The sequence below is a fragment of the Neopsephotus bourkii genome, unplaced genomic scaffold (genome assembly GCF_033783945.1).
Source record: "Neopsephotus bourkii isolate Nb327-2 ecotype Australia unplaced genomic scaffold, CSIRO-AGI_Nbou_v1 NB_1760, whole genome shotgun sequence".
In the NCBI taxonomy this organism is placed as follows: domain Eukaryota; kingdom Metazoa; phylum Chordata; class Aves; order Psittaciformes; family Psittacidae; genus Neopsephotus; species Neopsephotus bourkii.
In genome coordinates, this window is record NW_026902234.1 from 5,536,712 (window position 1) to 5,563,016 (window position 26,305).

The 26,305-nt window shown below is 48.7% G+C and overlaps 1 protein-coding gene and 1 long non-coding RNA gene across 6 annotated transcripts; both read left to right on the forward strand.

The window, feature by feature from the left end:
• The first annotated feature begins 6,959 nt into the window (after positions 1 to 6,959).
• LOC133225390 (uncharacterized) lies at positions 6,960 to 13,244 on the forward strand. Of its 5 annotated transcripts, XR_009729135.1 has the most exons (5): positions 7,596 to 7,703; positions 8,713 to 8,901; positions 9,695 to 9,826; positions 12,282 to 12,484; positions 12,575 to 13,244. It is a non-coding gene; the product is annotated as an uncharacterized LOC133225390 (long non-coding RNA). The 5 variants fall into 5 exon arrangements; XR_009729134.1 differs by lacking the exon at positions 12,575 to 13,244 and having other exon boundaries at positions 12,282 to 12,562; XR_009729138.1 differs by lacking the exons at positions 7,596 to 7,703; positions 8,713 to 8,901; positions 12,575 to 13,244 and adding an exon at positions 6,960 to 7,054 and having other exon boundaries at positions 12,282 to 12,562.
• Positions 13,245 to 20,079: 6,835 nt separating this feature from the next.
• On the forward strand, positions 20,080 to 23,206 carry POU3F3 (POU class 3 homeobox 3). The gene has a single exon (XM_061377696.1). The coding sequence runs from the start codon at positions 20,115 to 20,117 to the stop codon at positions 21,432 to 21,434; it is 1,320 nt and encodes a 439-aa protein (XP_061233680.1). The 5' UTR covers positions 20,080 to 20,114; the 3' UTR covers positions 21,435 to 23,206.
• The last annotated feature ends 3,099 nt before the right edge of the window (positions 23,207 to 26,305 follow it).

Consider the following 26,305-nt stretch of genomic DNA (forward strand, 5'->3'; position numbering starts at 1 on the left):
ATTTTCACACCACCTTCCAGCTGGGGTGTTCTCACCTTTGTGGGTTTCACACAAAGAAGGGCAGCTTTGTTAGCAGAGAATCCGTTTCCATTTTTAATCACAACCATCACACAAACAGTTTATCTCATAGGACGTGAAAACTTTCTCATAGGCTTTATTTAACATCGTTTGGGGGGTTGCAAAAGACAAAGAAGATTTTTTTTAAATCAACAACCGTTTTGCTTTTCAATAACTTGCAGGCTTTGTCTTTAGGTACGCTGCATTTTAGACAAACAAAGTTAACAGCAGCCGGCCAGACCTTACTGACTGACAACTGTTTCTTTACAGGATTTCTGTGTGCCAAGGAGCTGGACAGTAATATCCATTTGGTATTCATGGAAAGTACTTGCAGAACAATAATGACAATAATTGCTTCTGATTCTTGTGTTTACAACACTGCCAAAGTATCATTAGAGCCTTATTTATAGATAATAATGCTTATCAATCACACGTATTTGAATTTTGGAATGTATTAGATTAATATTCTTTTGTAACTTGGTTCTGCACTAATGCTATGAAAAGCACTTTCTGAATGCAGCCCACTAGGAAGGGCTTGCCTCAAAAAAGTAAAAGAATCCAAGCCATCTGCAGGTGAGGGACAAAGGGCATACCTCTTCCTCAGCAGGCAAAACGCTGGAGCCGGACACGCAATTCCCAAAAGCAGATCCTTTGGACTAAAATCGGGGGCGGACTCCTGAAAAAAAATAGCGTGAAAGGTGTGACAGTAGTGTCATGCTTGAGCTTGCTTTTCGATGCTCTAAGGAAGGGTTTGTTTTCTACGGCTTTATAAAGGAACCAGTTTTGGGAGTGAAGAAAAGGTCCATCTATCATCCCACTCTTTAACGGCCTATTCTATCCACACCATGGGTGAGTTTAGTCTGGACCTCAGGATTCTTCATTAGTTAAGAGGAGGGTAACAAGAAATACAGCACAAAAATCACTCCTAATTTTGGTTATTAAATAATTCCAGCTTTTCTCTATCAACGTCTGCTGCAATTCAATAGCAGGAAAATGGATTTTTAAAAATGACAGCTACAACAAGCAAAACTGTCACCCAAATCTAAATATCAACTGCCATATATTCATATTCTTCTTTGTCTCCCTGTAGCCCATTACAATGCTGAAAAATACACCAAAGCAACTGCAGTACCAAACTCTCCAATTTTTGGAGTGTGGCCAGCTCCATAAATTTGTGTTTAAACAAATAAAATCCATAACAGTGTAGTATGTCTTTTATTATTATTTTTTCCCCTTGCAATGGTTCTCCAAGCAAATGTAAAGAGGCTCTGTCGGTTTAGGGACCATATTTCCGTCTGCCTTTTTTTTTCCCCTTTTACCCGCTGCTGATGTAACTACTATAAATGTCAGAAATTAGAGAAACTGGGAAGGGGGAGTGCGAGTGGGGTTGTATTTTATTCTGTGTGTCCATTTTGTGGTTTTTATGGTGCTCCCTGCACAGTTAGGATAACCTGCTCCTCAATGTCACAGCCTCCATTGTCTCTAGGGATCTTTCACAGTGGTAGAAAAAAGAAATAATTAAAACTCAGAAGCTTTAAATTGCAAAGAACACTTGTGGCTTTGCTGCAACTCCCCCAAACTGCCTCTACCCAGAATATTTTAATAGGCAAAATTACGAAGTGATGGTGCACCCTTAAAACATGTTTCACCCATTAATATTCTAGCGTGCTTCGCTTACTGTGTTTATAAAATGCCAGTATTGAGGTTTCCCAGGAATTTCAAACCTATCAAGACAGCCAGTGCTGAGCACAGCCCAATCATTTCTAGATGAAGACAGGATCTGAAATAAAATTAAAACCTAGCACTGCAGTTAGACATTAAACCAAAGAGCAAAGTTGAAACCAGGATGCAGAGGGGAGCCCCATCCTTACGGGTTCGGCACAAAAAAGAGGGCCACTGCTCCTGCCCGAGTACCCCAGCTCCTGCTGGGCTTATGGGGCCAGCCTGTCCCTGGTTTTGCTGGAAGGAGGGTCCCCCAGCATCACCCACCACTTGCAGTCAAAGAGACTATGCTCGCGAGCATGGGCACCACAGGTGCACAGAGCTTCAGGCTGGACCCCTTTCCCACTTTCATCTCTACACCATCAGGAAAAACGGATCCCAAAACTTGGTGGTGCTGCACCTAGAGGACTTTGATAACCAGTCACAGGTCTTGGTCCCCTGCTTCTCCTTATCTGAAGAGGAGCCCATAACCCAGGTGAATGCGACCTTCTACACGGTTCACCAGAGCAGAGGTGTTTATGGCATATTTTGCTCTCTCCAGCCATTGGCTGCTCCTCAAAATATTTGTTACATTTTCCTTAGGTTTCAGCACGTCACGGTGGAGAAAGCTGTCCCTATAACAGGTCTTTAAAATTTACATCTTATTCTTTCCTAACAGTCCTAAGAAATAGCTGGAAGGGTTCAGTACCAAGATCCTAATTTCAGAAAGCCAAAACACAAGCATTTAAAATCATAATTCACCCTATGCAGATTCCAGACTTCTTATTTTCTTAATTGAGCAATGAACAATAATTTATATTATTAATGTCTGTTTTTTTTCAGGGTGCTAGTGCTTCAACCGTTTCTCCTGCCTCTCTGAAGGAAAAGGCAAAGAGTTACCACACGGAGAAAGGTAGCTTTTTGTTTTATATTCATAGGGCTGAAGCTTAACCTATACAAAGATAAAAACAGAAATTTCCAGTGATAGCATTTTGCTTTTTTTTCAGCCAGAGGTACCAGAAGTCAGATTCCTGTGCCCACATTTTAGTTCCCAGAGAAAAGTGGCCATATTTTTTATATAATACTGAGTTTTCACAGTTCTCACTGAAGTCAAATGAAGGCGTAAACACCCAATGCCCTTGAAAAATAGTCCCTTTCCTGAACTACCCCTTTCCTACACCTGTATGAACCCCCAGTATGACAAGGCCAGCCCTCCTGCACAAAATAAATACATGACCCTACAAACCCTGCTCGCATACCCCATCCATTTCAGCACAAGTTTGAGCATGAAGAATCAGGTCTCAAGAAAACCCACTCAATGACCAGCAAAAACACCTTCCTAAAGTTAAATAGGGTTAATACAGGTGACATTTTTTGATTTCTAGATATGGGACATGAAAATTGAGGCAGCTAAGTTTTGGGTAACTTGTTCGCTAATTGTATTGCAGTGGTCACAAAACATCAAAAATGAACATTCAACTGGAAAAGATCTAAACAGAGAGTTTCAAACCTGTATTTTTGTCATACCTTTTTATTTGCTATATTTCTCACTAGAACAATATTATTCTGTTTGTATTTAGCATTAGGTTTATCATCAAATAACTATTCTTTCTGCTATCAGATTGCATGACTTTGTATATTTATCCGTCCAGACGCATGGCAGGAACATTTCTTTTCCTTATTTTTATATTATCTATAGCAACTAAAATTTGGAATTTGCAGTTTCACATCATCTTCATAGAACTCTAAGACACAAGCAGGAATAAAAACAGAAACATAGCTTCTCATCAAGTAACTTGCTAACCAAAAGGAGAAACAAAATAATGGTTGTATATTTCTAAATAGTCCTGTAGGATTCATATACTTTTACTATGTTTTATGTATTGTATAGTTCCTCCCTCTGTTGTGACATCTCTGATTACTTAAAAAGAAAAACTTTCAAAAATGTTAAGGCACAAACCTTTGTATGGAGTACTTTTAGTATGCTTTTTATTCTGACAAGGTTAATAATTATCCTATAAGCATGACACAGTGTTTTAAAATGTTGTTTCTCCTATGAGCTAGCACTGTGCATATGGGTATAAATGTGGAAAGAAAGGTTATTTCACAGCAGAGAAATGTATATTTAAACAAACTGTGATAAAATGGTGAAACTGTTTAAAGAGGAAAAGTTGAGGGGTTTCTTCCCCATCACAGTTATTCTGAACCCAAAATATCTGTAGCAAATTTCAGAAGGGCACTGACATTTGTAATGAAAACATGAACTACTGAAATTAGTCTGAGATAATTGAGAGAATAATAGCAAATGTCCCAGGGCTTTGGGCAAAAGTGGCCAGAAAGAGATCTGCTGTGTGGCAGGTGTCAGGCGTGTCCCCCCACCACCAACAACCTGCCTTCTTTTCTGGCACCTGTGACTAGATCCTAGTGGGAAACAGGTTATGGACTAACCAGGCTTTGTGCTGTCCATCAGTAAGACAGCTCCTAAGTGCTTACAGTCCTCATGACAGCCTTAGTCTTCCCTAGAACGTGCAAGTGCTCTTTTCACTTTTCACAAGCTCATACACACCCAGCACTTCCCAATGGTGCAAAGACACCTTTTTTTTGCCCAACTGTTCAAAATGCCCAGTCATATGTATCCTGTGTACCATATGTAGCAACTGCCATTGTGGCTGGCCTGGTTGGCCAGAGCCAAGCTGGGTAGGATCTAACTTTTAGATGGCTTAGGCGCCAGGACAAGGTCAATGTGGCCCTCAGACCTAACTCCATCCACAACAAACAAATGCAAAAATAATCTCTCAGGTGATATGAAGGTCTCATGGACGTACGGAGGGTCAGATCCTGCTCATTCCAAGAAGGCAAATCTCCGGGTGGCTTCAATGAACAGCACAAGCAGGATTTAACTCATATTAAGGGGCACAAGATTTGGCTTCCAGAGACTGAGCTGTACCTGCTTGTTGAAGCGGGGCAATGTCAAACGCTGGAGTCAACAGGCCGTGTACTGAGGAGCGAACCAAGGGCTACGCTTTCTCCCCACTAAAACTAACTGCAAGGCACACAGTGGCACTGTAATTTGCCCCTGAGCTTTTGTGCTGGGCTTCAACCCTGCTACATGCTTTCTACTAACCTTCCTTGCAGGAGTAATTTTTAAATCATGTAATGCCAAGTGCCAGAGGGCTCACTTTTTACAACATCAAGCTGAATCGCATCAACTCCCATTCTAAATTTAAAACATGATTGCATTACTTCACTTTATACTTTTTATAAAGGTCCCGTTGTGGTGCGGTTTCACAAGGTATAAAAGCCCATGCAGGTATTATGGGCCGTATCAATTCATTTCATCTCATTAATCAGCTGCTTAAAAATGTTTTCCTTGCAGCGCAGCAGAAAAATAAAATAAATGTTCTTTTTTATCACTTCCCAAATTAAATTCATATTCCATAATGACTGTATTTCATGTGCAAAATAACAAAATATGCTTACATTCCTGACTTCACTTCTTTAGTGACTTGCTTCATTTGTAAAATGTTGCATATGAAATTGGAGCCCAAAATGAATTACATGGTTTTTCTTGATATGAAACCTTGTTTAAGTTCACAGCAATTTTAAATATGATACATTTAAAATATTAATATTTCCCATATATTATTCACTGACTTTCAGGTTTCATCTCAAGTTAGTGGCACTTCATATTTCAAAGGAAGAAGTGTTTCTTTTTTTTTTTTTTTTCCAGTACTAATGTTCTATTAATTCACTTTGTAATATCATTCTGGTTCAGACAAATGAAATTGCACTAAATTGCTTATGCCAAGAATCTTGCTAAAGTTGTTGGCATTATATAAAATTCCATATTCCATTACTATTTTATACATGTTTATCTCTGTAGCATCTTTTTAGGTATAATTCATAGCCCTGTTTCGTTAGTTCTCGAAAGACAAATATAAGCACAAATATTTTTATGCTGAGATGGGGGTGTATGTAGATATTTACAGTAAAGCCTGTAACTTACGGGACTTTTGCAAGGCACTAGATGCAAACTCCCAGTGAACTACTTAGCAGCTTTTCCTTTAGGAACGTTCTTATTTTGAGTGGCTTTCCCTCCCAACATGTATTTCACCGTACACGTGTATAAACACGCATGCACGCACACATAAGCGCTTGTGAAAAATAAACGTGAGTGCATGCAGAAATACTCAAAATGCCTCATATGCATATTATGCAACATATGCCATTCATGTAATCATTATATATATAAATAAAATTCATTTTATAGATGCCAATAAAAGATGGGAAGGAAGTCCTTAACGGACCTATAAAGGCCTAAACATAGACGGACTCTTCATCACATCCAAAGAACTGAAAGAACCGTGGATGTAAACCAGAATTTTTTTATATGACCACGTATCTTTTATAATCTTTCCATAAAGTCCACATGGCCAGATAACTAATTCCAGAGATGTGGATGGAACTTACACCTGGACAGCCTGGAAATCTTTAATGAGTAAAGCAGCATTTAACTGTATGAAATGCCTTTCAGGAGTGAAATAATTATAAAGCGCTGGAGCAAGAGTAGCAAACAGCAGCAAAATCACCTGTAAACAGTAAGGAACTATAAATATACCTCAGTATTTCCATAAACGACTTTCTCTAATAGTCATCAAAAACAGATGCTTGGGAGCTAGAAATCCAATTCCAAGGAATGCAGATTAACACATCTATATGAATATATACTCTGTGCCTTTAAGTTTCTAACATTGTTAATAACATATGCTCCATTTTCAGTGCCCGGTGTTTGCTCTCTTTGCATTTGCAAAATAAGATATTTTTTTTTCTATAAATTAAAAAAAAAACAAAAAAAATTTGCAAAATAACTGATGCAAATCCCTATCACTTGTGAACACAATGAAATTATACAGAGAAGAGCAAAGACAGGAGAGACTCCTCCTCAGAAACAGAAATGAATGCCCTGTTCCTATATAGTCCTCAAACGCCAGGATTTTGAAACATGAATTAGACCTCAAATGCAAATTAACCTCGGAAGGGGGGGAGAGGGTAAAAAAGAAAAAACAAATCAGAGAGACATACCAAGTCAAACGCTCCTTTTTCTGCCTATCTCGTCCTCAATGGTAAAATAGGCTAAACAAAACAAGTGCACATCAAGACAGAGCCAATTAAGGACAGGAAAGCAGGGAAGGTTAGGGCGAGGAGGGGAGGAAGGCACCTTACTGAGCGCACGGGGAGTGGGAGCACAGTGTTCCCCCACACCTACCTCACGGGGGTTCAAAGGAAGACAACCGGGGTAAATTGGAACCAGCTTTGATTTTTGTCATCCGGTTGCACCCGGGATGCAGGAGTAGAAGGGGGGGGGAGGCGGGAGGAATCGGTCTGAGAGGGAGTGGAAGGGGGATAAAAAGGAAGGGGGATATACCGAGCGAGGGTGCCAAACGGTATGCAAATGAATGGGTTTTTTGGGGGATGGTGGGTGGGGTGCGGGCTTTTTTAGGGTAAGAGGGGAGTAGAGGAAAGGAGGCACCGTCAGTGGCGGGGTGAGTGGGTCCCCACCCGCACGCTCCGCACACGCGTGGAGGAAGGCGAGGGGAGTCTTGCGGGGAATGGCGGGAGCCCCGTCGAGGGGCGCGGGGCAGCGCTGCCTGCTGTGGGGGGAGGAAGGGCACGGAGGAGCGCGGAGCCGCCGCTGCGCCCTGTCGGCGGCGGGCAGGAGCGGGCGGGGCGTGGGGGCTGCCCCTTCCCGGGAGCGGGGGTGCTCCAAATGGGGGGGGGGGGGGGGAGGTGAGGGGCCGCCCCCTCTACCCCTCCTTCATTCATCGCCTCCCCCCAGCCCCCCTTCTCCGCTGCTCCCCCCGGCCCGCCTGCCTCACCGCTCCCGGTGGCTCCCCGCTTGGAAATGGAGACCGACAACTCTCACCAGAGCTCACCAGAATCCCACGGTCCTGAGGAAGGAGTTTGGGGCGGCGGGGGGAAGCGGTCGGGGGGGGGGTGTTTGAGAGTGACGGTGAGGCGAGGAGGAGGAGGAAGGAAGAAGGCTGGGAAGAAGGGGGTGGGGGGAGACGGCGCTCCTGAAATGGAGCCAGCCCAAACGGGAGACGATGCTGGAGCAGGGGCTGCGTCATTTCGGGGCTGGGAAAGGGCTCAGCTTCCCCTCCTCTCCCTGCTCACAGGCAGGAGGGGCAGGACAGGGCCCTCTCTGCAAGCCCCCGGGGCCGGGACAGGGCAGGAAAACCGGACTCCAGGAGAAGGGATAAGCCACCTTCGGTCTGCCTAGCGATGCCAGGAAAGAAAAGGGCAGGGAGAGGCGTGCGGGGTCGCTGGGCAGGACTGGTCACGGTCACGAGTGGAGGTCCTCGGAGGGGCCGGGTCCCGCGGGGGAAACGGGGTGCCACGGCCGGATGGGCTGCCGGGAGGGCGGGGGTAGGAAGAATGATCGGCATTTATAACTGCGGGGGAAGCTCGCAGCCTTTCAAAGAGTTTCATCTGGGTGAGTGGAAATGCCTTCTGCTCCTTTCACTTTTGGAAACGCAGCGGTCTTTTAGAGGGAGGAAGCAATTCATTATTTTTTCCCTGCTGGACAGTGGGTCTCTTTGAGCTCACTGTCATGTCCTACGGCTGCAATTACAAACAAACTTTCCTTCTGCAGAGAGGAAGTAGCTGAGACTGGGGGTCTGAAGCTAGCAAGTGGCCACCAGCTACCTCAGCCTTCACTGGCCCTTGCCAAGAAGCAATGGGAGGCGGTGGCCTGGCCCTGCACAGAGGGGCTGTGGGTGCAGCACTATGCATGCCCAAGGCAGAATAACTGGCCTGGGAACACCTTTCCTTATTTCAATTATACCCACCTGGTCCAAGGCAGATTCTTTTTGAAGCTGGTCCTCTCAGAAGCTTTCTAACCACACCTTCAGATATTCATCCGCATGTATTATTTTATTATTATTTCCCTACCAGCCCATGGTATCAGCTTTAAAAAGCAAAGCTGCCTGTAGTGTGGCTGAGATCGCAGGTGCCAACACAGAGGCCCATGGTAAGCATCACTAAAAAGCAAGAGAAAATAGAGTCCCCAGGCAAGACTATAGTGCTGGTACACAACCATGTACAGCCTCATTCCAGCCTTCTGCAGCACCTGCCACAGCAAAGGTGGACAATGCAATGTCCTTAAAACACTGACTATGGTCATTATTATTATGTGCGTGCAGGTTGTTGCTTATTTAATGGCTCTGCATTTGTGTGCATGCAATACAAGTGTGCATGCACACACACACCTATCTATGTGTATGTATATACTCAATAGTGATGGGCCTGTTAAACTGAGCAGTGATTTCTCTGCTACAGATAGCTGTATAATACACACACATAGTGATGATACCTAAGGTGTTTGGGGGTGGGGATGAATAATATCTTATAAATTTGAAGTTTTTATCAGGCAGAGCAGATTACTTTAAGCGTTCAATTTCTCAGCGATCCAATTTTATTAGGATTTACTATCATTTGTGCTGTGCATCCCTGGGGAAATAATGCTTTGATTAATGTAATCCTGGGCTGGGATCCGCCACATGCCCCTCTCCCAAGAGAAGGGCCCTGTTTGACAAACAAAAACAGAGCAGCAACTATTGCAATCTGCACTCACCTTTCGAAAGCACACAGATCCACACGCGCACACACACACACAAAATATAACCCCCACCTCTCCCCGACCCTAAATACAATAAGAGCATCTCAAAACAATGTGAGCTTATCCATTTGCACACAATGCCTCTGATTCAGTGTGGGCTGTACAGTCCAGCCCTCAACTGCACAGAGCCAGCCCAAAAAGGATCCTGCTCTGTCCCCCACTGAGAAGCTGAAGCATCTCTGGGAAGCTCAATGCCTCTCTGTATTTCAGGCTCTCCTTGGGCTCACAACATTTCTGCCTCTTTGTTTCCCACTGCAGGCCTTGACGCAAACCAATTCCAAGTCTGCTCCTTCAACCCACCGGCAGCCCAGGGGCCCGAGAAGCCGGCTGTCCATGCGAGGCTCCCTGGCACCCACCTGGGGGAACATGTTCCTCCCTAAATGGGCCCTGGTAAGTGAATTACAGCCAGCCACTCCGCTCAGCTCACAGGAAGAGTGTAGGGAGGACATCCAGAAAACAACCTCAAACAGAAAGTCATGCCACATACATTTTTAAAGGGAAGAAAGTATTCCTCCGCCTTTGGGGGTTGCTTGGGTTTGAGCAGCTTTGTTCCAGACACCACCACCACACACACACACCCCCACAACCACCACCACCCCCCGCCCCTTCTGTTTGTGTCAAAGGCTGGCAGGAACAATAGCGTTTAAACAGGAATAAACATGCCCAGATCAGAGCCCAGCCCCAGAGAAAGCTTTCCCTTTCTTTGCATCCCTAGGTGAACTGCCCGGTGCTTCCCCTTTTCCTTCTCCTCCCCTCTCCCCCTTAAAATGACTCCCAGCACCAGCAGCTTAAATAGCAGTTTAATATTGATTTTCTCCCCTCTATTTTTCCCTCCCTGTTCCCCTCCCCGCAACAAAGCGCGTCCACTGCGCCTTAGGAGGACACTCAACCCCCAGAAAGAGGGCTCTGGCCGCACTTGAGCCACTTTATTCCAAGTCCGGATTAATAAATCCAGGGGAAGAAGGAGGGGAGGGAGGGATCTCCAAGCTGGAGATGAGAAGGGATGCGGTTTGCGCAGGGGGTTTCAATAACATGCTGCTCTCTCCTTCGTGTTTACCCACTGACCCCCAATACGGTGACTCAGCGATTACCGAGCACGGGGTGTTTGGTGGGGGGGCTTCTCCCCCTTACTCCTCCTTTTCTTTCCTGATGAAAAACGTTGCAATTACATTTCTGCATGCTGATCTGAGAGTTCAAATAACAAGCCTTAACCGCATTATCAGGCGCTTGATAAAGAAGGAAGGAGGGGTGAAGGGGAGAGAGGAACAAATCTAGGCGTATGTGCGTCTGAGCTTACGTATACCTATATATCCGTATAGTTACAAATGTAGATAGATACATGTTTAAATGAAAGACTGCTAGAAGAAGAGGCTGTTGTTCGGCCTGAGTCCCTGCAAACGAGCAGTTAAGGGAAGAGCCTCAGTTTAAAACAGCAGCAACTAAACGAGGGAAGGAGGAGATAGAGTCGCAAATCACTCCTGGGAAAAGTCATTTGGACTCAGTCTCTGGGTTTTCCCAGGGCAAACTGACTCTCCTGCCGGACTTGATCCAGTTTTCCCGCTCCCCCCTCCCACCCCGGGGGGGGGACCCATCCCTATTTCGCGTTTTGCGTGCCCGGCAGTGGCTCCCTCTCCCCCTGCGCCCCGCCTGGGAGGGCGTTTTCTGACACCGATGCGCGCCCGCGGCCAGCTCCGCGCCCGCGGAAAGGCCGGCGTATGGGGGGAGGCCGCTGGGTGGCGGCGGGGCCCCGCCGGTATTCCGGGTCCCCGCCTTTACCCTCCCCTTTTTCCCCCCTCCCCCCTCCGATAACCCCCAGCTCTTCGCGAGCGGCAAGAAATTATTTCAGAAGTCGGGCGGCAGGACTGAATTCCGAGAGGGAAAGGGAATAAATGCGAGGAGATGATGAATAATGTTAACTTTTGACTGTAGGAGTCATGATGGAGTTGAGCGAAGCGGCAGGGAAATATGTCATTTAATCCCAGGGCTACCGTAATTCCCTTTTATCAAACATCGTGATGCTGGAATTATACTGCTGTAAAAGCGACTGAGTACTTAGAAGTATCCAGCATCAGGCACAAATACAGAGATGGGAGGAACGGGTGTAAAATGAACGCGCCTACAAACTAACCACACGACCGTGAAAAGCCCAAGCGGATTAGATAAATATAAATAGATGTGCCCTGAAAAAAAAAAAAAGAAAAAGAAAAAGAAAAAAGAAAAAGCCCGGTAAAACTGGAGCTGCTGTATTCACGCAAGGAGAACAGACAGCGTGTGCGTGTTTGTGTGCAATGCCAAAAAGAGCAGCCTTAAGGTTGACCTACTGCAATCTGCACTGAGCTCCTCAGACAATAGCCAAGTTCAAATGTCAAAAAATCTAATAATAAAAACCAGACCTGCCAAACTGCACGAACTGTTTTCTGGTGTATCACAATTATTCACCCTCTTATCCACTAAGAGACTGCCAGTCCTTATGCACCTAAAAGAAAAATCTATGTAATGCATATGGATCTTTCTCCCCCCCCCCCCCCTTTTTTTTCATGTGTGAAACGCTATTGAGATGGCAAGCACGCAAATCGGGATGATATCATGTTTAATAAAAGCGGGGATAAGGTTTTCACAGGCTCCTTTAAAAGGCTCCAACTTGTAAATCCCAATTTTACGTCGCTACATGCACAATTATTCTTATAAATAAAAATCTACATGTTCAAGAAGCTGGATTGGAACTATATAGCCCTCTGATTTTAACATCGGTGGGAGCATTAGCTTTCCATCATACGTAATGTGTCTCTGTTGAGCTCAAGTCAACAGATAGATTCTTCCATTCTTTTGGCAACTTTCCTTACAGCCCGTGAGAGGTGAACCCCGAGCATGACACCTCGGGAAATACCAGAATTATGCGGCTGGGAAGCAAAGGACTCCGGATTTAACAGCTCTCCCGCTTTGCAAGGGCGGTTCTGTGTTATTGTCCTAATTTCTTACAGAACCCGAGGTGCTCTGTTATACTCAAAAGAACAAATAAGATTCCGAGTGAAGCCTTCAGAATAAAAGGTGCGGAGAGATGATCCGCCTGCCTATTGTGTGTCCCGTTATTATCGCCAGCCTTTAAAAGTAACCCGTGTGTTTTGCTCTTTCCTCCAGGCTGGTTAGTGTAACATTGCCAGGGCAGCTACCACCCTGGTCCTAAGAACTATGAACTACAGTGGGGGGAAGATTGAGAAACCCCAGGCAGATCCCATTAGCCAAGGCGGCTGCGGCTCTGGAAGCCAGTCAACTTCGCGCTTCCAGCTGACTGCTGGATTATGCCCGGATGAGTTTTACATATAGCAGGCTGTATAAGGAGTATGTCTTTATGTTTAACATTTTAATTTGGAAATGCTAATTAGACATTCGGTCCCCACGGTTATATCAATAGATACCTAATCATTTCCCACTAGAAGTAAAGGAATACTCAAGACGGTAAACACTCTACTTTCTTTTCCCTAGCTCCGCTACAGTATCGCTTCTTACATCTCTTTTCCAGAGGCGTCCCTTCGGACAAAATAGGCATTTATTAAATGAAAGGGACCGGGGGGTGGATGGAAAAAAATTGCTCCCTGTAGCACTCTTACAATTGAGGTGCGGAGACCCGGCAATCCTGGCCGATCCGGGCTTTTTGGAGGTCAGGCAGCAAAGTAGTTCGAGTTTTGCCGAATTAACTTGTTGCTCGATTTAGCGTGAAGTTTTTGCTGATCGCTTGCGGAACCCCGAAGCTGCTGACTGAGGGAGGCACAGCGCAGGGAGTTGCGTTTCGAATTCTGGTGCTATTAAAAATACAACGCAGGGCACACCTGGGGGGATTGGGGGGGTGAGGGGAGGCAGAGGGAACCGGAGGGGGAAATCTGCTCAGTCCCAAAGCCGAGCTGATGGACTTTGCGGGGTTTCTTCCAACTCCAAAACCCACCCGCTGATGAGGCGAGGGAAATGTTCACTTAACTATGGCAAATCTCGAGTAAGCGACCACGTTTCTGAGAAGAATTGCGCTCTGGAAATGTGTTTTACTAGTCTGGAATATTTCTAGTGCTTATTTCGCCAAACGTGGTAGGTGGAAAGTTTTGTTCATGTAAATATCTCAACCCTTTTCCGGCACGGTCAATACAGACCGAGACTCGACTCCGTTTTCCAAACGAAGACCCACGAACACTTTAAATGAAAAGTTTATGTTCGTGCAGGTCGTTTCCCCTCTTTAATTGCTTTTCTCTCCTCCCTTCCCCCCCCCCCCCTTCTTTTTTTCTTTTTTCCCCTTTCTTTTTCTGTATGTGTGTGTAAGTGTTAGGTTTTTAGGTGGGAGCTCATCTTGCCAGGATCTATCATATTTATGGGCTGTGCGATTTCCAGGGCTCCAATTGGTCTTTCCTTTATGGAGGCAAGGAATAAAACTTTCCCAGTCGGACGGAAACTGCTGGGGCTCCAGAGGAGGGGAACAAAGTGGTTTCAATTCTCCCCTCAGCCCCGGAGCCACCTTTTCCCACCTCCCGCTCCGGGGGCTGCCGGGGACATTCCCCCTCCCCCCCTTGCAGGTGCGTTAGGGGATGCTGCAGCCACGCTTGTCCGTGTGCCCAGCATCGTACCGTGTTTAGGGAGGAATACCGCAAGAAAATATAAATTTCTCCTTCCTACCCCCTCTTGCAGCCACTTAGGGAGGGAAACGGAGGAAAGAAGAGGGCGCTTGGGGTAAGGGACTGAGTCTACGCGTGTTTGGGAAGGGACAGAGAGCCGAGCGGTGCCGAGCTGCGGCCGCCGTCTATGTGTGTCCGTTTTAGTTGAGGTTGGTGTCTGCGAGTGTCCCGGGCGGCGATAACGTGTGCCCGGTGTGCGGCCGGTGCAGGCAGGGCGGGAGACAGGGGGGGCCGACGCTGGCAGTCACAGGTAGAGAAGCTGGGGGGGAAACATGGGAGGAGTGGCCAATTTGAGGGTGGGGAGGGAAAAAGAAAGGAAAAAAAATATTTTTCGATGTTTAATACTGCGATTAAATATTAAATGATGTAAAAACACCCCGAGTTGCTTTACAGCACTTTCAGGGGCTTAAGCGCCTTACGTGGACAAAAAACCCAGCCAAACCTGCGTGGCACCTCAGGCTCTCCGTGCCCGTGCCTGTGTTTAATGAGCTGTTCTCGCTCCTTCGCAGGCCCTGGGTCGGTTGGAGGCACCGCACCAACCGTGACACTTTTGAGGCGACCTTTGAATGGGCAGCAACCCCCCTCATCTGCTTTCCCACCCCGGTCCCCCCACCCGCAGCTCCTATACACTCCACTTGGCTACTGTCCTGCCGGTCCCGGGAATTTTGGAGCTCTCCTCTCCACGGCCGTGGTGCCTGGAGGGAATTGGGGAGCAAAGGCCTGGACTGGGGGACACCCAAAGCTGCCCCCTTTACTCCCCTTCCCAGGACGGGCCGGGAGGGGGGGGGAGGTTGAGATGGACGAGGGCCGTCCATGGCGCCCCCTGGCGGTCGTCAGTCGCCTGACGTAGCGCTCCGAAAGTTGATTTTGTTCAGCAAGCCGTAGCGTATAAAATTAACGACAGCCAATAAAAATTAGCTTACATGTTTCAACCGTAAAAGTCCAAACCAAAATGAAGCTAGTTTTAGTGAAGCTAAGGCGCTCTGCTTTGGCCCCGTTCTCCCTTGGCTTGAACCGAGGTCCTTTTATCTAAAGCCCAGTGCACAAACATATAGCTTAATGTGACTAGTGTTCTTCCTTTTATTTCTTTCTCTATGGCAACCAATATGTTCTGCTCAGAAATGTTCCCCCATCAAGGAAACAAATGATCTTGAGGGAGCAGCTCTATACGGCATCTGTTCCGATGGAGCACACAGAGTTAACCCCAGTCAAAAGAGACGCTGGGCACGTCAACAAGAAGTGGAAAATGAGCGATTCTTTCCCCCCCCCTCCCCCCCCAATTGAAACCTATACCTCCCTAGTTTTACAAGCCATTTTATTGATTTGACTATCGACCGTTTCCAAAGAAGTAACTAATTCTAAGAAATTACAATGATCACCAGGCATTGTGTATCTAAAAGAGCAGCAACGGAGGGGATGGGGGGGGGGTAGGAAAAAAAATTATGCAAATAACACGGCAAAATTAAAATAAATGAAAGTCACGTAATGGGACATTTAAGCCTCGGTAAAGTTTTCAGGAGCGGTATCTGGCCTAGTAATTTAATCCTACATTATTTATCACATTATTTATCACACTGACCCAAACGCTATAAAAGAGTTTCAGATCATTAGCCCACACCTCTCAATTAGACGGGGTTCGGGGAACGCGGAGAGACAGGCGAAGCTGTCAGGAGAGAGAAACCGAGTGAGATCGGGTCTGTAATCCCCCAGCCCCAGCCTCCTCGGAGAATAAAATGAAGGGATGTCCTGGTTAGTTTTGATTGATTACACTCTTTCTGATGGACTTTCACTACAGAGCTCTAGATGTTGTGCTTAACCGGCTGTTCCCTAGTTACAATATTAACCCTCTCCGTGCACTCGCCACTCCGCACCTTCCCCGGCCTTCACGCCCGCCCCGTTCCCGGCCCTCCGCACGGGCCCCGGCAGCAGGTGCCCGGGTCACCAAGCACCGGCACCGGACTCCCCCCCCCGCCCGAGAAGCAGCGTTTGCAAACATCCCGCACTTCTGCCTCTCCTCTGCTTTACAAATCTGTCATATTTTCGAGAGCTTTCCTTCCCCCCATCCCCAGCCCTCCCCACCCGAGCCCTGGTGTTACAATAATTAACAGTGCCCAGAAAAGTGAAGTAGTAACCAGAAAGACTTTCCAGCGCTGAAGAATTGCTTTGCTGCCTTGAGCTTTGGAATGAATCCATGCTTTTTATGTAATATTTCACTAAGGTGCTTTTTGTTGCTGGTGGGATTTATTTTTTTTTCCCTTTCCCTCTTTTTTTTTTTTTTTTTTTCCAGCCTGTTTCCTTCCAGGCAGTTGCCATGGGTTTCCCTATCTGGTCCTAAGCTTTTGAAAATATATATCCAGAAGAGTTTAAAGAAAACAAAAGTAGATTTTTGAAAGAAAAGTAAAACACTTACCGATCATACTTCCAGGATTTAGAGAGAGTTTTGGTTTTGGTTTTTTTTTTTTTTTAATTTTTGATTTTAATAAGGTGACAGGGGGGAAAAAGCATGTTCTCAACTCCAGCGAAACGATCCATGTTAAGATTTTCCTTTGCACTGACTCCACTAAGCCCCGCTCTCCACTAGTCTATTATTTTCACCAAAATATATGAAAATTTATGCAAATGAAAATCAGCACTAACTGTTCTCCCCTTGTTATACTTTGGATTTTTTTCCAGACAAAACAATCTCACTCTGTAAGGGAGGGGGTGGGAAGAGTTGGGGAACTAACTTGGTTGTTGGTTTGGGGGGTTTAATTTATTATATTTTTTTTTAAGAAAAGGCATTACTCCAGATCGAGCTTTATTTTTTGTTGTCGCCGTTATGAGGGTTTGCATTTATTTATTTATTTTTTAATTTGGGGGGGATTTCTCTCTCCCCCCCCCTCCTTTTTTATTAAGAAAGTAGATCTGTTTGCAGAGGCGCTATCACGTTTCATCAGGCCACCTGAGACGGCTTTTGAAAGCGTGTACTGTGAAATTCATAGCAGTAATTTAGACAAAATCCTCACTGTATATTAATGAAAGACGGCCCCATGGCACCGTTCCTATCCTCCCCATTCAGTGTAAACAAAACCACGAGACTCACTCGGTTTTTGAGCCTGATCCAAGCAAAATCGGCTGGAAAGGAAAACATGGGGTTCTGGCACTGACTATTCAAACGTCTGCACCTGGAGATCTCAGATTTATTCAATGAAATCTGTGTTGGATCTTTTAGATATAAAAAAGAAACCTTTGGAGGACGCATGGGAACAAAAAAAAAATATTTATATATATATAAATATATAATCGTTATGTTTGGGGTTTAGTTACCAGTGCCCTTCAGATCCGTACTCTTCACTTTAATGGCTTTCCTAAACCTACCTACCACGGTACTTTTGGCAGCGCCAGCCGGGGCCGTTGGGAGCTCCCAACACCGGGGGCCGGCGGGGTCGGGGGGACGGGGGGGAGCCGGGGCTTGCCGCCTCTCGGGGCCGAGTTACACGGCGGGGAACAGGGCAGGGGATAAAGGAGCCAAGTGGAGGGCATGCTCCCCATAGCAGCAATACCCACTCCGCGCGGTTTCCCCCACGCGTGTTTTCCCCACGCGTGTACAGACGGGCGGGGGTACCCCGAACTGCACCGTGTCCCCTGGACGTCCGAGCGGTGTCCCCGCAGCGGCGGGCCCCGGGGAGTGCTCAATTTGCCCTTGTTTTTGTTGCCACTTTCTTTTTCTCCGCGGTTCACTGAGGTTGCCGCCGCGCGGCGTTTCCGCTCGGTCGCATCTCTCCCCCTCCCGCACACCCCCCCCGCTTCCCCCGTCCCCCTCCTTCCCCCCTTTTCCACCGCCTTCCCCCGCCCCCCTTAACTCTTTCCGCTGGACGAGAAATAACGTAGCGGTTCAAGCCGCGGGGCTGGCTCCCTGCGAGTGATCGCGGCTCGCAGGGCAGGCCCACCGCCTCCCTCGGCCGACGGGGCAGCCGGGCGGACTCACCCCGGGGTGCGGGGTAGACAAAGGCTGGTGGAGGGCGGGCGGGAGGGGAGCCTTAGGGGTCAGTGCCGACATTGCCGGGGGGGGGTGTGGACGGCGTGTGCACGGCAGTGCCCGTCAAAAACTGTTCCTACCCATGGCCAGCCCCGTTGTTATTATTATTGTTGTTGTTGTAGTCATTATTACTATTAATTATAAGCGGCGTTCCGCCCCCTCCCACTCCCTTCACGCTCGTCGCTGCCGGAGCGGCGAGGGAGCCCTGAGGTGCGTGTGTCCGCCGGGCAGGAAGAGTTAAGGGGCGGAGGGAGGAGGGCAGGGAGGGGTGGATGGAGGGAGGAGGGATGGAGGAGGGAGGGATGAAGGGATGGAGGGAAGGTGGGGGGACACGACACACACACACACACACACACACACACACACACACACACACACACACACACACACACACACACACAACTTCCAGCTCCGACGCCACTTTGCCTAAATTAAAAGGCAGCCAATCGGAACGGCCGGAAGGGGGGCCGCGCGGCCGGCGGCGAGCTGTCCGTCACGGCGCTGGCAGCCAATCGGAGGCCACCGGCTTCCTCGCGGCGGGGTCGGGTGGTGGCGGCGCGGGCGGCGGCGGCGCGGGGCGGACGGGGGGTGCAGGCGGCGGGAGGGAAAGGAGGGAGGGAAAAGAGGGGAGGGAAGGAGGGGAAAGAGGAGGGAGGGAGGGCGCGGGCACGGCCCGGGAGAGGGAGGCGGGGAGAGGCGAGCGGCGGGACTCCGGCACCGCCAGTGCGCGCTGCCAGCCCGGCAGCCAACTTCCCGGCTGGAGTTAGTGTATAAAGGATACCATATATGCACACACACATACCCACACCTCTCCAGCAAGGCGCTCCTCCTCCGCCTCCTCCCTCGACCAACTGCTGGAATTAAAATAAAAAGCAAAACAAACACCAAAAAAAAAAAAAATCCAACAACCAACAATCAACCAACCAACAAACCAACAACCAAAACAACAAACCGAGCGAGAGAGCGAGAGAGCGCGAGAGGGAGAGAAACAATTCGCGAGGTAACGAGAAATTTCAACTTTTTTCTCTCTTCTTTTTTTTTTTTTTTTTTTTTTTTTTTTTTACAAACTGCCTAAAGGAAAGGTAGAGAGAGGGGAAAAAAAAAATGTCTTATCCAGAGCGTGACTCTCGCAAGAAGGCTCCGGCGGGACTCTTGTTTCAAAGGGGACAAAGTGCTCCAGCACCAGCACAACTTTGAGAAATGCATCATCACCACCATCACCACCATCATCATCACAGGAAGTTTTCTTAGGACACCAACAACAAAACTTGCGAATAAAAGAGCAAAAGGAGATCGGGGAGCTGAGGAGAGCGAGAAGGACGCGGAGAGAGAAAGAGACAGAGGGGAAAGGAAAGAAAAAAAAAAAAAAAAAGAAAGGAAAATATACCCACACACAAAGCCTTAAAGGAAGAAGAAAAGGAAAAGTTTCGCCCTGAGAGGGGAAGGCTGAGAGGTGGAGATGTACTCCTAGGGGAGCCGAGGGGAGAAGGCACGGGGGCTTTTTGATCCCCCCCCCCCTTCTTTTTCGCTTTTTAGCCTTTGTTTGGTTTCCTCCCTGCGAGCAGCAAACTCGGGCGAGAGGGCGGCTGAGGAAAAATAGATGTACAGCTAAATATTTCTCCTTGTTTTTGGCAAAAGAGAAAAAAAAAAAAAAAGACGAGGAAAGCGATTTAAAGAAAAAAAAACCCCACCACAACAAAAAGGAGAAGGAAGTCGAGGCGAAGCGAGAGCCGGCGGCTGCAAGGGCCGCGGAGCCGCGGAGCGGAGCCAGGACGGCGGGCGGACGGGCGGAGGACCGCGCGCCGCGGAGCGCTAGCAGGTGAACCCCGCGCCCCGGCGCCTCGGCGAGGCTGGGAAGGCGGCGGCGGCGGCGGCGCGGGCGGCGGCCCCGGCAGCGGCCCCGGCAGCGCCGGGCAAGGGCGCTCGCGGCGGGCGCCCGGCAGCCGCCGGCGGCAGCGCGGCGGCGGCGGCGCGGCGGGGGCGAGCGGCGGGCGGCGGGCGCGGGATGGCCGCGGCCACCTCTAACCCCTACCTCCCCGGCAACGGCATCCTGGCGGCCGGCTCCATCGTCCACGCGGACTCGGGGGGCGGCGGCGGCGGCGGCGGCGGTGGCATGCAGCCGGGCAGCGTGGCCGTCACCTCGGTGGCGGGCGGGTACCGCGGCGACCCGGCGGCCAAGATGGTCCAGAGCGACTTCATGCCGGGCGCCATGGCCGCCAGCAACGGCGGCCATATGCTGAGCCATGCCCACCAGTGGGTGACAGCCCTGCCCCACGCCGCCGCCGCCGCCGCCGCCGCTGCCGCCGCCGCCGCCGAAGCGGGCTCGCCTTGGTCCGGCAGCCCCGTGGGCATGACAGGCAGCCCCCAGCAGCCGCCGCCGCCGCCCGACGTCAAGGGCAGCGGCGGGCGCGACGACCTGCACTCGGGCGCGGCGCTGCACCACCGGCCGCCCCACCTGGGCCCCCCGCACCAGGGGCACCCGGCGGCCTGGGGCGCGGCGGCGGCCGCCCACCTGCCCTCCATGGCCGGCGGGCAGCAGCAGCAGCAGTCGCTCCTCTACTCGCAGCCCGGGGGCTTCACGGTGAACGGCATGCTGAGTCCCCCCCCCGGCGGGCAGAGCCTGGTGCACCCGGGGCTGGTGCGCGGCGAGACGCCGGAGCTGGGCGAGCACCCCGGGCACCACCACCACCATCACCACCAGCACCCCGGCCATCACCCGCCGCACCACGGCGGCGTCAACAGCCACGACCCGCACTCGGACGAGGACACGCCGACCTCGGACGACCTGGAGCAGTTCGCCAAGCAGTTCAAACAGCGGCGGATTAAGCTGGGCTTCACCCAGGCCGACGTGGGGCTGGCGCTGGGCACCCTCTACGGCAACGTCTTCTCGCAGACCACCATCTGCCGCTTCGAGGCCCTGCAGCTCAGCTTCAAGAACATGTGCAAGCTGAAGCCTTTGTTGAACAAGTGGCTGGAGGAAGCCGACTCCTCCACGGGCAGCCCCACCAGCATCGACAAGATCGCCGCCCAGGGCAGGAAGAGGAAGAAGCGGACATCCATCGAGGTGAGTGTCAAGGGGGCCTTGGAGAGCCACTTTCTGAAATGCCCCAAGCCCTCCGCCCAGGAGATTACGAACCTAGCGGACAGCCTGCAGCTGGAGAAGGAGGTGGTCAGGGTTTGGTTTTGCAATCGGAGGCAGAAAGAGAAACGGATGACCCCCCCGGGGATCCAGCAGCAGACCCCCGACGATGTCTACTCCCAGGTCGGCACCGTCAACTCCGACACGCCGCCTCCTCACCACGGACTGCAGGCCAGCGTGCAGTGAGGGGCACCGGCGGGCGGGCCGGGAGGCGAGGGGGCCGGGACGGGCACCGCCACCGGCGCGCACAGCCGCCCGCTCACCCGGACATACTCACACACACGCACACACACACACACACACACACACATGATCCAGGCTCGTTCAGACTGCTTGTGTTTATATATATATGGATAGACGCGTGCATCTATATCTATATATATATATATATAAGATCGATACCGATAGGGAGCGGTGGAGAAGGGTCGATCCGAGCGAGAGCGTTCAGACCGCGTTGGGAAAGTGGGGTGGAGATGCGTAATGCACCAAAACTGCAGCTGTGCCGGGGGGGGTGGCTGTGGGGAGAGGGCTTGGGGGGGTGGGCTCGAGCTTCTTTTTTAAATTTATTTTTTAATTATTATTATTTTTATTTGTATTTTCACTCTCCAAATTATCCCCCTCTCGCAGCGAGGAGCACCAGTGATGTCTGCGCCTCTTCTCTCCCCTCCTCCCCCCCTCCCCGCACTCTTCCCCCTATCCCCAAAAGGGCTCTCTTCTATGAATCACAGAAACTTTTTTTCTCCTTTCTCTCTCGTTCCTTTTTTTTTTTCTTTCTTTTTTTTTTTTTTTTTTGTATGTTTTGGTTGTGTTTTGTTTTTTTTGTTTGGTTTTTTTTTTTTTTTTTGAATGGGAGCAATCAGAAAAAAAAATTAGAGAAGCAGAAGCAAAATAATCTGGTTAATCAGAGGGTGCCTGCTGCATTCCAGCACCCTGTTTTTCTTGGCCAAACCGTTGGATTTTGGTGCAAGGCAGACATCCACTCTGAAAACATATATATCTATATATCTATATATTCTGCAAAATGAAAGGGGCCACTTTTTTCCAGGAAAAAAAGAAAAGAAAAAAAAAAGGAAAAGAAAATATGCACACAGCACTAAAAACAAGCAGACTGCATAGGGAAGCAAATACATATATATATATTTATCTATATATATAGGTATAGCTATAGAACAAAAAATATGGAAATAAAAGCCCTCACGCCGAAAAACTGACCCTGAGGAGAAAAGGGGGGGGAGGGACAGACTCGGGGGGAGGGGGGGGGGAGAGGTTGTTGGTCCCTAAAGTTCTAGCTCTGTAGAAGGACTTTGCATGAATTAAGGGAACCAGCGAGAGAAAGGGAAATAATTTAGGGCTGTCAAAGTCCTGCTCCTGACGGCTGCCAATCATCATGGAAGAGTCATAAAAAAAAAAAAATCCACTGCTAATATTTTTTTTATTAATATTTTTATTTTTTATTTCTGGACTGATTCAGATAAAGGGATTTAGAAGGACTGAGCATCTGCAGCTGCACTTATCTGAACTTCTCCTCTCCTAAATCCGTTGCCAACTTTGATTGAATGGGTGCTGTGGATGTGATTATATAATACTGCCATTTCCAAGCAGTGTTTTTGGTAGGTTTTAATAAACAGACTTTTCAAAAAGACGGCAATATAGAATTGTTAGATCCGTTGTTGATCTAAAAAAAAAAAAAAAAAAAAATTTGCTTTATATTTTCATTAAATGACTTCTTTTAATATTTTATTCAGAATACCTATGAACTGCTGCAAAACGGTAATTTATTTTTTCCCCAGATCTTGTATTACGTGTTTTTTTCAGACGAGCACAAATCAAAATGAAATGAAAATATGGACAGTTGTTAGGTAATAAGGGTATCTTTTGATGTGATAATTTGATTGTAATTTAATTTGAGTAGTGATTCCGTAAGAGCTGATTGAGAAAATAAATTTGTTAGAATGAAATAGTCTGTGTCTGATGCATAAACACTGTGTCGAAAAAAACCCAAAGTTCTCTGAAGAGTAATACTGCAAATGATGAAGTGAGAGGAAGATGGGGGGGTCCGAGCCCCTCACCCAGGTAGTGTCGCCTTCCCTCCTGTACCCCCGGGGCTATTCCCCCTTCATACCCCCCTGCCCGGCCGGCACATCTCCGTGGTCTCCTCCATCGGTGTAGGGCCCCCCCGCCGTGGGGAGGGAAGGCGAGATTAGGGATGCTGAAAGCCCCCCTTCCCGCAGGGAAGGCCGTGCGGGGCGGGTTAGGCTGGCCCGGCAGGGCCTGGGTAGGGCCGGTGCTCGGAGCAAGGTTGGCTCCAGAAGTTCGTTCTTGGTTGCCCTCTTTTCAAACTGAGGTGGAGGGCGAGGGGAGGGGGGTTGTAAACTGTAAATTATTTTGATGCATTTTATGTCTCTGTAAATATTTGTATTTATCTTTATAATTTAAGCAGCTATTTTTTTTTCTTCCACTAGAATAATACTTTAGCCCATCCTACGTGTGGTCCGCCTGGTTCACCGTTTCTGTTGTTGCTGTTGGTGTTGTTGCTGTTGTTGGCTTAGGGTTTTTCTATGGGATGTGAAGTGTTGTAGTCTAATTTTGTCCCACGCAAACACACGCGTGTGCTGGTAATGTTGGAGATGCCGGTTGATGCGCTAAACCTGCCTGTCAGATTTATCCGCTATAATTTATTGTGATATAGGGACAAGTGAACCACCTTCTCCGCATTCTTTATTCTCAAGCGGGGAGGTTGTGGGAAACACAGAGCTGCACCTCCCGCCTCCACCCGCCCCCACCGATAATCTACCGGAGAATGAGGTTTTCTTTTATGGTCCAACTCATCCGTGGCTCCTTCCTCACCTTTCTCTCCCTCTCTTCGTCCTTCCCCCCTCCCCATTTACTCTTATGTGCTGTTGAGGCAGGGGGTTAAACCCCCCGAAAACTGCTGTAGGAACAGCAAACATTTCTTCCTTTCAGATTAGGCCTTGTGTCAGTCCATAAATCAAAGGCAATCTGGGAGCCGGGCGCCGGGTTGCGTTATTTTACCACCAGCTCGTAGTAAAATATCACCGTCGATTTGATTTGTGAAATCCGAAAGGCCCCACTGACACGGAGGGAAAAGGGGGGGGGGGGAGAGGAAAAAAACCCAAACCAACAAAGGGAAAGAAACCCCGAAAGGGTAAAGGACGGTCTTTCTTTTGTTCATTTAGCAAAAGCTGCCGGCTCATTTCGCGGCTGGGGCGGGAGGGGGGAGACCCGGGCCCCGTTAAGGCGGGAGGTGGGATCCTCTTTTCCACCCGTGAAGGGGAGCGGTTTATCAGGCGGGGAGAAGGGCTGTTTAAGTTTCGGAGCGCTATTTGGTTCCTCGATTCGGTTGGCAACAAAGAGCCAACGTGAGGCTTCGCACTGGTTTCTATTACAAGGCAACCCTGGGGGGGAGGATGCCTCAGAAAAGCCGGGGTGCAGGCGGGGGGATAGGGGGCAACCTTTAGTCCGTGGGACGGCAAAACATGCCCGTTCCGTGGACTTGTCACGCACAAAAAGTGAGGCCATAGCCCCCCCCCCCTCCCCCGGGCTCCTCTCTACTCCCCGAGAAACGGAACCCTTTGAATGTATTTAGGAATTTCAGGGTTGTGAAGCTGTGAGATAACGAGAGGTAGATAATCACCGAGAGGGTTTGCGCTAAGGGTTATATGGTTACACGTGTAAATAATGAAAATATTGTTATATATCGCCAGATCTCTTAATGAATTTAGTAATTGTGTTCATTTCTAATATCAGTGTTCTGTGCTTGGTAATTGAGTCGGCATCAGTTTCCTTACTCCCTTTTTTTTTTTTTTTTTTTTTTTCCTGCTGTTCTGCCTAAAGGAAAGCCAAATGTTTTACGAAGTTCTGTTTGATCAGTCTGGGTAATCCCGACGTGTGCTTATTTATGTTTTCATATCCTGTGGTCCCCAGTATCCTCACTCCCTCCCATCGCATCCCATCCTTCCCCCGTCGAGCCTTTACACAAGAAATCATTTTCAGGTGTACTGAAAAGAGCCATCTCACTGCCGTTGGTCTGCGTATCTGTTGGAATTTAGCAGAGAGCTCTACCTTGGTTTAAAAACGCAGCGGTTCCACTAGGAAAGTGATCTTTCCAGAGTCCTTATGCTTTAATGTAGTGGCTCGTGTTTGCACATGATGATGCTCAGAACTTGTTTTGTATGACTGGTTTTCAATTGAACGCTTAGAGAATAATCGGTTCTACTATGAAATGCAGTATATACTATTGATAATTTTATCCGTAAATTGTAATATTTTAAATAATTTTAACAATTTAATCTGCTTTTTAAATTATATATTTGTAAAATAATTATCCTGTCGTAAAGCAACAATATATTGTTGTATTTATTCGTTTATTTTTGTAATAAATGATCAACATCTTCCAGCTACAGCAAAATCAATACTTCCATACATTTATCCAGGGATGTATGTCCGAGGCGCAGAGAGACTTGTTCGGGTTTGCCCGGGGTGGAAGGATCACCCCCGTACCTGGCAGGTTGAAGGACCAAACTCTAGGCGAGAGCTTCTTCGCCACATGTACTTTACTTTGCTGGAGTTTCCGAGTAATTAATCGAACTCGGAAAGGGATGCAACAAGTCCTGGCCTCGGAGGCAGGCGTGAAGAGAGCTTTTTAGGGCAGGAACCGGGTTTGCTTAAACCAGTGATGGCGAGGAGCGTGGTGGCCTGTGTCCAGACAGATGGACTGATGGACGGATAGATGGAGCGAGGGAGGGCGATGCAGAGAGGTGGTTACCCCACCGGTATTCTGAGTTGAAGTTTGGAATAACGGAGCGGGCGCTGCCTGCATTGGCCGGCGGGAGAGGGGGAAAGAGAGAGGAGGCGGGCGGCCCCGCGGGACCGGTGACACTGCGCTTGGGTGCTTGTTTTTTGGGCTGAGAGGCTTTGGCCGTACAAAAAGCTAAGGGACGAAGGCCGAGAGGGGTTAGGCTGGCAGTCTACCCTGTTCTCCCAGCCGTCAAAGGAGCAGCGGGGTCTCGGGGGCGCCCACGGGGCCTCGCTGTCGG

Coding starts and splice junctions, on each gene's coding strand:
- POU3F3 (XM_061377696.1), top strand. CDS start 20,115: ATGGCCGCGGCCACCTCTAACCCCTACCTCCCCGGCAACGGCATCCTG.